At 34.8% G+C, this 12,248-nt stretch overlaps 1 protein-coding gene across 2 annotated transcripts in view; it reads right to left on the reverse strand.

Moving 5' to 3' along the window:
• The window catches only part of LOC129240570 (gamma-aminobutyric acid receptor subunit beta), a 115,412-nt gene that overhangs the window by 45,907 nt on the left and 57,257 nt on the right, over positions 1–12,248 (reverse strand). For both annotated transcript variants that reach the window (XM_054876470.1, XM_054876471.1), the window contains exon 4: positions 1,770–1,996. In XM_054876470.1, the coding sequence (XP_054732445.1) occupies positions 1,770–1,996 (227 nt within the window). The remainder of the gene's footprint in view (positions 1–1,769; positions 1,997–12,248) is intronic.

Here is a 12,248-nt window from a genome sequence, read left to right on the forward strand (position 1 = left end):
CTAGGCTTGGGAAGAAATATTGTAGGAGGCGTTTAAATGTTCTGAGCGATGCATGGCCCAAAGCAATTTTTAGAAATGACGCGAATCCATTAAGTAAGGCGGAATTTAGATTTCTTGCAGGTTACTTTGCCTACCAAACTCAACTAATTTAGCATCTCTACCTATGCTTACAATTAGGTGCACACCTAAGATTAATAAATGCCGCCAGCACTGTCTACTAGCCTATTCTAACATAACCTAAACGTCATAAACCAAGCTTAGACATATGGTAAACAAACTGCTTCGACACATTAGTGGTTTTCTTTTGGTGTCATATACTTTTGGTTTTGTCAAAATGTCTGATTTTGTGCCGAATAATCGTCATTACTTCCTCTTTCATTCGAAAAAAACGGCGGTTGAAGCGCATCGAGAGATACAAAAAGTTTATGCAGATGCTGCTTTAAGTGGAACAACGTGCCGAGACTGGTTCCGTCGCTTTAAAGAGGGTGATTTTAATGTTGACGACCGTCCGCGTGAAGGAAGGCCAACCTTCGAAGATGCTGAATTCGATACATTGCGCAATGGGGATCCGTGTCAAACGCAAGAAGCGCTTGCTTCAGTATTAAGAGTTACCCGCCGATCCATTTACAAGCGTTTGCATGCTTTGGGAATGATTCAGAAACAGAGGACCTGAGTTCCTTATAAGTTAAAACCAAGTGATGTTGAACGTCGTTTTTTCGCCTGTGAACAACTGCTCCAGCGGCAAAAACGGAAGGGTTTCTTCATCGTATTGAGACAGGTGATGAAAAATGGATTCATTACAGCAATCCAAAGAAAAGAAAGTCATTGGGACTGCTTGGTAACGCTTCTACATCGTCGCCTCTGCCGAATATTCACGCTGCGAAGGTTATACTACGTTTTTGATGAGACCAAGTTGGTGTTATTTATTATGAACTATTAAAACCAAGCGAAACAATCATTGGGAATCAGTATCGACTTCAACTGATGCGATTGAGCCGAGCACTGCGCGAGAAGCGGGCGCAGTACGCGGAGAGGCATGAAAAGTGATTCTACAGCATGACAACGCTCGGCCTCACGTTGCCAAGCCCGTTAAAACCTACCTGGAAACACTGAAATGGGAAATCCTATTTTTCCATAAGTGGTATAAAATTGACTTTATAAGTTTAACCAACTAACTTTATCCTGTTATTACTAAAATTATACTTTTTAAGATTGACCTACAATAACTTGAATTTATCACGTACTTTGAAAAAACAATTTTTAAAAGATACAATACAAGAAAAAATATTTGTTTTTGTAGTGTTACAAATTTTAGAATGTATTCACATAGAATTGAGTATATTTACAGTGATGCTAATTTCCTCTTTGATATCTATTTCCTGGTACGTATAATTTTTTTTATTTTTTTGCCAATTGAACTCACTTCGAACAAAATTATGTGCCCATTTGATCATTTACAACAAATAATAGTAGTAAAATTAATAAACGAAAACACATAGAACGACATTTAGTAGTAGTAATGCTTATGTGTATGTATATACAAAGAAAAACTGGAAATTCACACCGAACAAGACACAGCAACAAAAGTTTTTTTTGTTTGTTTTTTTTTTTTGCTTTCTTTTTTGCCCTGGCTTGCAGATTGTTTCATTAAACTCACACGACACTTATTTAAAACGAAATAATTATAATTTTTGTTTAATAGTTAAATAAATCATAACAATTTGGTTTGGTTTCTGATAAAAATAGTAAGAAATTGAATTTTTTGTTACCTAATACTTCGTGTTATTGATCCAGAATGATGAACACGTATGAATTCATTACTTGTTGTTGCAATATGAAAATATGATTGTTTTTCATTTACAAAAAAGGTGTCAGGTACCCAAATATTTTTTATGAACTCAGATCCAACCGATAGTGTTTCTACACCAGGCCGTTTTCTATACGCTAAACGAGGATCGGTCCAAAATTGACGAAAGTAAAAGTCCAATGTAAAGTCCTGATTATTTTTTGTTTTTGTTTTTCATTCGTGCATCAAACACATCCAATTCAGTTCAATTTTAATTTCAAGCATGTTTTTTAGTTTTATTGTTGTTTTGCAGGTATTTCACATGTTTGTAGTTAGTAAGGCGATTGTTGTTAGTTGGTTTTATTGGAGCAGCGCAGTAGACAAATGTAGATTAGCAATGTTGCGGAGTGGCCGTTATATTTGAAAAAGGAAAAAACATTTTGCAAATTTTGCAAAAATGCAAAAAAAAATCAAAGTTGTAATTAGTTTATTATGAATAGGTCTGTGATAAGTAGCTTTACGTTTTAATTTTTGTATTGAGAGTAGTAGTAAGGTAAAATCATTCTAATCAAATCGTGTAAAATTAGAAACAAAACCGCAAAATAATCATTTTAAGTAGTGTAAATCAATCACAAGTAAAAATAAGGCTAACCCATACTAACCAGACTATTGTTATGCAGTAATTGAAAGAAAAGACTAGCGCAAGCCAAATAAGAAATATTGTAAAAACCGTCTACATCCAGCGTAACCATAAAAGGGTCTAGCAAAAAATTTAAACAGGCTCATTTTAAGCAAACTTTTATCATACATACATATTTATGGTCTAACAAAGATTTAGGAAAACGGAGTTGACTCCTCTTTAAAATTGAAACGACAAAAAATATTGTTCAACTCAAAATGCTATGGATGAAGAATCGTGCAAAAAAGCGTGCAATGATTTCAAGCTTAAAATCAGGATCAGTCGTAGCAAACACAAGCAAGCTCATCTAATATATGTCCATAAATAATTGACAAAGTGAATGAAATATATCTAATGTGTTTTGTACTAGATTTTTATGACTTTGCTCGTTGTAAGGCTATTGAATAGTTTTGTCAAAATGTGCTGCGAAAATAATATTTATTAAAAAATAGAAGCCGCTCTCATAATTTGCATATCAATTTGCGTTTATCTTTTAGTTTGGGCTCCTCCATTGAAATGTGTTTAGTTCGTTAATTTTGGTTCACAATGCGGGTCTCAGAGGAAATATAAGTCATAGTACTTAATTTGTTTTTGCGCCTTTCCTAGTAATTAATTAAAAATTGTAGGTGGAAGTAAAAATACAATAAAATTAGGCAGAATAGTTGTGTCAATGCATGACAAGCATGGAAGAATCTTCAAACTAAACACATATCTCATATTGCTTTCTATATTTTTATACAGCTAAGACGTTTCAGTCTTTTATATGTACAACAACAAACAATTATTATCTTATGCTAACATAATTTGACAATAAAAAAAAACAAAAACCAAAATGTATGAGTATTTAAAAATTAAATGAAGATGAAGCTAAGAAATAGAAAAAGAAGAGGCAAAGTTCTACGCCAAGATTATTTGTAGTCCGAAGCAAAAGATTTATTAACTCAATTATTCACTTTTTAAATTTCATCTTATTCAGTACGGCTTTAAGACTTTCAGGAATCGAGTTCCACATTCATACGGCGCTAATGAAAACCAGTTGACCAAAGGAAAATGAACTGTATTTTGGTGCAACCAATCTAGTTAAGCCTTAAGGGACATTGAACTATAACAATGTAGATATTTTGTTCCTTGTTCACTCCTCTGGGGAGCATAGGAGCTCAACAAGAGTTGTCTTGCGTTGATTTCGTCAATCTATTTGATTTCTGACAGGGTAGGTGATTAGCCTGCCGCTTTCAGTGTTAAATAGTAGGAATGCCCACCTGTCGTTGCTTAGGAAGAATGCCTTCTTATTGCTTGGAGCGCCATCTGTGTGCCACATTTTTCTATCAGAAGGATCACACAGATGGTTGCAAATATGCGCTACATATTGTGCGGGAGTAAGGATGTCAAGGGCGGAAAGAATAAGTTTTTTTCTAGTTTGAGGGATGAGATTTTTAATTTTTTTATTTTTTGTTCTAGAAACAGAGAAAGTAGGTAAATTTGGAAAAGTCCGAGGACCGTGCTGTAGGTGGGTTTCCACGTACCCACAACCTCTGGGTTGGCAGGCTAGTACACGTAAGCTAGACTACCAAGGCCCGTAGATATAACATGCAGTTTATAGACACCAAAAAGCGCATAATGCTGCAGCCCGGAGTTTTAATTTTGCTATGGTGATATATGATCGTATCTTTCAATCTCATACACATACGTGCTACACTCATCTTGTTAACCAATTTTGGATCCATCAACAAAAGGTCGATGGACTCATAGATCAATTCCACGGATTAACGATTTGTCGATAACACCGAGACGTTGGCTTGATGATCTAGCAAACAAAACTGGTATGTTTCTAGCGCCCTATAATCTAGTCTCCGAAATGTTTGCGTCGGACGAAAAGTGGAGTGTGGTACAAGATTTTACAGCACAGATTATCGTAGAACTTTGCAACATTGATTGGATGCGCGGGAACGACGATGGATAAACGCAGCAGCAAAAACAACTGCCATTTTGATCAAATATAGCAGAACAAATGTAATAGGCGGTTGAGATTATTCCTCACGACAGCCTCCTGACGTAATCAACAAATCGGTACCTCTGTAGGATGAGCCATCCGACTTGAGATGCCTTTAGTGGCGTAAAAGTGCCACATTGATTGGACACACCAAGTGAGGCCAAGTCCTTGCCCATTTGATCTTTCCAACGCAGAGGTGGCCTTCCACTTCCTCTACTACCACCAGCTGGTACCGCATCGAATACTTTCAGAGTCGGAGCGTTTGTATCCATTCGGACGCCATGACCCAGCCAACGTAGCCGCTGGATCTTTATCCGCCGTTGCCACTTGGCGATGTGAATCATGTTAAAATTTATTATTTTCTTTTTTAATTACTATACAAAAATTATGGTTTTCTCTCACTTATATTCCGAGCAATATCTAGTGAATTTGACCATTATACTCAACCAATGGAGCTAAATGGGTGTACATGTTTTTTTATTTTTTGATATGAGTCCGGTATATTTATGTGCGTTTTTACCCCTATTTTTCTCAAAAACTTGACTTTCTGAGGATATCAATTTATACTCAAAATAAAGTTTAAATATTGCATTCTAATATTCATACACGTAAACTCCAAGATGGTTTTGAATAAAACGGGGTTCACCCTTTATAGTCCCTTGATAGAATTAAAGGCTACATAAGAGTGAGGACTGATGATGTACAAATAATATATAATATTGTAACTAGGCTGAAATTTCTTCCTAACTCTACGGTAAAGTTTTGTTTTCACCAAACTTCCTTAAAAAAAAACTTTAATTGAATTGAGAACTGCAAGTGGCACATGTTTAGTTTGATAAATTTCACTAAAAAATGTGTATGAGGGAGTTTTCACTAAATTCTTTAGTAATATAATTTCAGAATAGCTGCACTTAATTTATTGTTTAGAAACCGTGATTCCATATTTAGTGAAAAGAGTACTTATACTCTGGTAATAATTGACCTTATTCACATACAGGTTTAAATGCGTTCCCATATCCGAGTCAAGGCCTATTGGCGGCAAGGGGTTTCTTTTCAAATAACGATCTGACTTAAACAGGCCAGTTTTTCACAAAACCCATCGCATATTTTTAGTCGGCATAATCTAAACATCATGGAAGTAAATTTAAATATCTCAAACATCATGAATACAAATATTTTGCAGGATAGCATAAAGTTCCATTTGACAAATCGAGGAAGAAGCGCAATCGAAATATTGTATTAAGTATTACTAATTCGAGGCTATTTACCTTGATCAAACAATTAGTAATAACTCACTTGAAACTGAGTTCTATCGATCAACTCATCACTAATCATAACTTACTAATCATCTAGCACCGAAGGCAAAACTAGCCAGTTCGCTAATAAAGTTAAAGGTACATTGTATATATAGGGGATATATAAATAAAATAAATAATTGGCGCGTACACTTCTGTTAGGTGCTTGGCCGAGCTCCTCCTCCTATTTGTGGTGTGCGTGTTGATGTTGTTCCACAAATGGAGGGACCTACAGTTTCAAGCCGACTCCGAACGGCAGATATTTTTATGAGGAGCTTTTTCATGGCACAAATACAATCGGAGGTTTGCCATTGCCTGCCGAGGGGCGACCGCTATTAGAAAAATGTTTTTATTAATTTTGCTTTCACCGAGATTCGAACCAACGACCTCTCTGTGAATTCCGAATGGTAATCACGCACCAACCCATTCGGCTACGGCGGCCGCCCGGCCGGGATATATATCATATATAAATAATAGTAATAACCCTAGTCCTTTAAGCAAACTGACTCGTGCGTAATCGCGGAAAGCAATAGAAGGTGGTATCTGACTACTAACTGCAGGGTTTCCAATGCACCTAGGCCAAAAAGGAATCTTAAAAGGACAAAATGAACAACTACCATCGTACTCACAGTTGTCTAACGGGTGCACCTTACAATGACTTCTGCAGGAGATGTGGAGATGATAAAATAATTGAGTCGGTATATCACTTTTCTGTTATTGTCCTGCACTTCAAAGAAGCCGTGCCAAATTATTTTGGCAATTATTTCTTTGAAGGCCTGTGAAATTTGCAAAATATCTCACTGGAGGGACTAGTTAAAAAGCTCTAAGTGGTTAAAGCAACTTAGTTAGGGGATGGAAATCACAAGCAGGTATCACAATGGGTCTTAGGACCACCAAGTGTCTTGTCTTGGACAAGCAACTTGGCTATCTGAATCCTCTGAAGTATTGATACTTCTAATTGGTATTTATTTCATTCTTCAGCCTTGTGATTAACGTGAGAAAAAAAGGAAATAATATTAATGCAAAAAATTTTAAATATTCAAGCTTTCTGCTAGCAAATTAAACAAATACATAGCATTTTATAAAAAATTAATTAGAACCTTTGGGTGAATTAATGCAGAAAGATAGTTTGTATAATTTTTTCATGACTAATAGCAATAGCTATGAACAAATATCTTTGTAAGTATGTGGTTAATTATTCCAGTATTTAAATGATACAAGATATGATCTTCAGATGATGTCCAAAAAAATGTCATTAAAAATAAATAATTCCATATAAATGAATATATTTTGTATTTAATAATATGACTATATGATAATATTCGCCTCTTTGCTTCACATTTTAGTAATACTCGAGAAGAATTCATTTTGTAAGTATTTGACGCGTTTTTCCAAGCAGAAACTATATTAGCTGCATAAGCTGTTAAATGTGATATATGAAGTTACAAACACATGCTTCCAAATGCAAAAGAATAAACTGATTTTCATTTTTGCCGGCCTAAGTGTACAAAACTTTGTACATACATCACAGCATATAGGAAGAAAGTTCCAAATTTCACAACCCCCAATTTGTGTAATTTAACTAAGCACTTGGGCTACCACGGCTAATCTCTCGAAGAAGCTGCTATCACACTTCTGGCATGTAAAAGAGAACCTTTAAGTAACTTGGGCGCATGAAGAAACTTTTCCGAGAATTCAATGTTCGGTACAAGCCTGTGACGGTAAAAATGCTATATCGAATTTCCAAATCAGATCAGAAGTAAAACATTTTACGCTGCTATTTGTGCTAAATTTTTTAAGATTTTGGGATATCCTTACTAAATATGCATGCACGCTTTTCTATTGAAACACTGCCTATTTTTTTTCTCTTGTTTGGTTAAAAGTTATATGGAAATGCCGCACATGAAGTAAATTATGGTTAATAAATTCTACAATCAAATTAAAGGGTGAAAGGGTGACTACAGGCCAACTTTATTATTATGCAATGAAATTATTTCTGTACGCTTAATGTTGTGCTCTTTTGCCGCTGTGCATACTCAAGCACCCAATCATAACCGCAAAGTTTGCAAAGTGAATCCTATACTACGTATGTTACCTGCAGTGCTGAAAAAGAGTGTCACTGCGTATACGTAACTTCCAAAGTAAACCAATTCATTTATTGCACTCATGGAAACATAACGACGTTTGGAAGCATGAGTATTGTGTGAGTGAGTATGTGGGCGTCGTCCTAGGTCGGTCGGTGTATCTCACGCGCTTGTTTATTTTTACATGAGTATTAGCTATTTGCCACTTAACAAATTATAAACGAATATATGAATGTACCTATGAGTTTTTATGATGGTATGTGCAAAGTTATATACTAGCGATCAGGTAGCGATTAATTTAATTACATATTGCGTTTCGTTTACAAAAATTTTAAATATATTATACAAGATATATTCGGCGCTATTTCAAATTTATATATACATATGTATGTGTGGCATATGCACGTATGTATTTTTACACATTTTTCTATTAATTCTCAGAGAGTTTATACGATATATATGTATGCATATGTGACACTCTCGCGTGTGTATATATTTTACATTAAGCAAATCATTCATAAGTTCATATACCTTAACTTTTTTCTGTATATGGTAAATATGTAGTAAATACAAGAAATTGATTTGGTTTCCACTCGAGTTCCTCGATACAAGCGAACTTACAAATGCAATTAGAATCAAATATTATGTATACACAAACGATTTCCAAATAATAATGTATAATTTCCTGACAAATTAAATAAAACAACGTGGTAGGGATATATTGTATGTTGTTATTGTTTGAATCAAACTAATGCTTCAACTCAAACACGATAGATTTAGGATATTGTATTTGGTGATAGGACGTACAAGGCGAGTTGAAAGGATTTGTATGTTTCACACCGTTCGCTATTCACTAACACTTTTACTCATGTACCTATGCATCTTTGTATGTGAGCGAATATGTGTTTAAATTTTGATAAAATGACATTATAAGTTAGCAGAGTGAGGAGCCTTTTTGTTAGTACAAATGTATTTATGTGCCTTGCTTATTTATTGCTTGTGCACTAGCACAAATATTGCATGTGGACGTACTGTTTGTGGACGTGTTGCTGTACTTTTAACCATTTGCGCGGTGAAACGTGGCTTTGTATGTGTTCAACATATGCATCTGACTGGTGTAATAAGCAGGGGTTGGACTAAGCGTAGAACCAATTTGCTAAATTTCCAATAAAATCCATTCACACAAAAACAAACACACGCAATATTAGATTTTTAGCAAAATTAATGCTAAGTTGGAATTTATGAAGGACTTGTGAAAATTTCCATACTGTTAATAAATGTTGGGTAAGGTTGTGTAAAGGGTAAAAAGTGCCATTTAACGAAACCTTGTAATCTGCAAATAATGCCGTTTAAACATAATATATTTGGCAAAAGCATAGGTAAAGGAAGAAAATTATGAGAGTCTATGGGTTTGGGAAACGCTAAATTTAGTTGAATTTCGTAAGTTCTATGCAAAATGCGACTTATAATTATACGCTTACATACACGTACTTTTATATCAAGTTATATAGGTACATTTTTAAGTATATACAACCGCATAGCACCAATATTTATACAGGAAGAACAAATCTTTTCTATCAATTTTAAATTTGTCTAATACCGAATTTGGACGGGGCACAGGTTCCACATTTTTTTTTTTTTTTTTGGTCAGTATTGAGAACCTTGCCTAACGATTTTACATAACGCGCACAAAACTCAAAATTTCTTGTTATCAACGAAATAAGCATTATGGCATCACTTTAATTTCTAAAAAACTTTAATTTTTAAAAGTACTAAATTAAATAACAGGGATACAAGAACACACAAGTTTAAGATTGACGGTACTGAGCTTAAAGAAGTTAGCTCCTTTTGCTACGTCGGTGGCATTATATCTTGAAGCGGAAACTTAAAAGAAGATATTACTAATCGCATAAGTAAAGCGAAACAGGCTTTTGACTCTCTTAAAGGTATTTGAAAAATCCCTGGGATCACTCCTAACACCAAAATTAAAATATTCAACTCTTTTGTCAAGTCCACCCTATTGTATCGCAGCGAAGCTTGAAATCTTGCAGCCACAGACTTGTAACGCTTACAAGTACTTGTGAACAGCTGCCTCCGTACAGTAATTCGCATCTTCTGGCCCAACTCCATATCCAACTAAAACTTATAAGATATGGCGAACCTACCAACAATGCTAATGAAAGTATTGAAAAAAAGAGGGGGTGTTTTGGACACATTATAAGAAGAGATCTGAGCTACATCATCCGTAATGCGATTAATTGGAACCCGCAAGATAGCTGACGCAGAGTTAGATCATCACTAATTTGGAGAAGAACCTTAGAAACAGAAGTAGCAAAGACGAAAAAAAGTTGGAATGAACTAAAGTGGCTGGCGTCCGACAGAAGCGAATGGGGGAAGCTTGTTGTGACCCTTTGGGCCATAAGAACTTGTGTATATACCCACTCTATGATTTTAATATGAACATCAAGCAAAGGCGAATATTTCAAGCAATTAACAACATTTTTTTTACTTTTAACCAAGACATTTATAGATTTTTGAGAGCATGCATTGCTTATACTTTATTTCTAAATTTAACCTTGATTTTTAAAAGTAAAAACAAAAAAATAATGTTTGCAATAGCTGAGCATGTCCTAAACGTCGTTATTAATATCACAGAGAGAGTATATTAATATGAGTATAAGTATTTGAATTCACTTTTTTGAAAAATTAATCCCTCGAAACTTTTTGTGTCAGAGTTTACGTCATCACACCCCCACATAGCTCGGAATCGAAGGCACAGATCATATGCAACCAATTGCCGTTGTAAATGGGGCCAACCAATATTCTGTTGAAAAAACGTGTATCTTTAACATCGAAGTTACAGTTTTCGAACCAGGACTTTGATGCTAATTTTGTGAAAATTTGTGTTAAAAAGTTAGGTCAATTTCTTGCAGATGATACAAATCTCTCGTACCATTTAGAGAAAATGTGAATTACTCTTCAAACTTCTTCGTATTGAGATTCGATGACAGTGCCATTATCTGCTGCTTCTTAAGCAATTTGATCTTTGACCACACCACATGAATGTTTGAGAATTCAAACTCTGAGAGCTTCGCGTGAAACAGAGCAATACAGTCATTGCTACAACAATTGTTTTTTAAGAACTTGCAGGCTATTTGGCGGTCCGAGAATATAACAAAGCTTGACTTGCAACAATTTGGGAACTTAACATCATTACTGGTAAATAACTCTTTCTTGGCGGAAGTTTGCTCATTGAATAGCTTACTTTGAAAACTTTGAGTGTTTAAAGTTTCCTCGCCTCCAGTTCAACTCTTTGGCGGAAAAGTAGCATGAAAAATGTTTACTACTTACATACATCTAGGCATTAAATATAAGAAAGTGTCTCCATTGCAAAAATATTCCTAGTCAAGAATATTTACAGTAACGTATTTGCAGATGTATTAAAAGTATATGAAGTAATTATAAGGAAGCACACCACACACACACAGCTTACTTTTATACCATTGGACCTCAGTTTTAAAACTACTTATGTATATGATGATTTAAAGCAGTTTATGGTTGTGCTGGTAGAGTGCATGAGATATGCTAATATGTACTAAGCTATGCATGAGATGCAAAGAGTTTCATAAATGAAATTACACTGAGGCACGAAGGTAGGTGAAATACTTACAAGAAGCTCTTTGTGATAGCGCTAACTTGCATGTCTTGGAAATAAAAGTATTTGTTTTTTTTTTTTTGGTATATATGTACAATAGTTTTTGTGCCATCCAACTCTTAAATAATTTTATAACCGCATGTTTTTTATGATTTAATGCCTAACAACAAATGCATAAATTATATATCTGACAGTCTTGTGTCTGTCCTTGCTTGCCAGCGTAACAGCTGCACGTGTTTATATTTATATTGTGTTTAATTACATATGTACATATGTATGAGCACTACTATGGGTAAGTGTAAGTTGCCCTACACAGCTAATGGCGCCTTACACTCCTCGTCATACTAAAACAAAAATAAAAACAAAGCTTAACTCAAGGCTAAAGAAAAAATACATAAACCAAAGTAATAAATTTGCATTAAAGCGAAAATAAAAGCGAAGTCAACTGGTGGGGGATAGCAAGAGTCAATAAGAATGCTGTTTTCACGGGTAGTTTCATTCGAGTTAATAAGAGATGGTAAATACTTTCAAGAGTGTATGATTGGGCAAATATGTATTTCGATTGCAGTAGAAGCTTTATGAAAGTAAAATGTATAAACGGGGGAAAGTAAATACTCATAATATACAATTTCGAAATGAGTGTAGAAGAATCCACCAATTCGCTAATTAGAAAATCAAAAAACGGGAAGAGAATTCAAATTGTTGAAGCTCGTAAGTACATATAAAAGTAAAGGGGTTTTCAGTAAGAGCACTTCAACT

The sequence above is a fragment of the Anastrepha obliqua genome, chromosome 3 (genome assembly GCF_027943255.1).
Source record: "Anastrepha obliqua isolate idAnaObli1 chromosome 3, idAnaObli1_1.0, whole genome shotgun sequence".
In the NCBI taxonomy this organism is placed as follows: Eukaryota; Metazoa; Arthropoda; class Insecta; order Diptera; family Tephritidae; genus Anastrepha; species Anastrepha obliqua.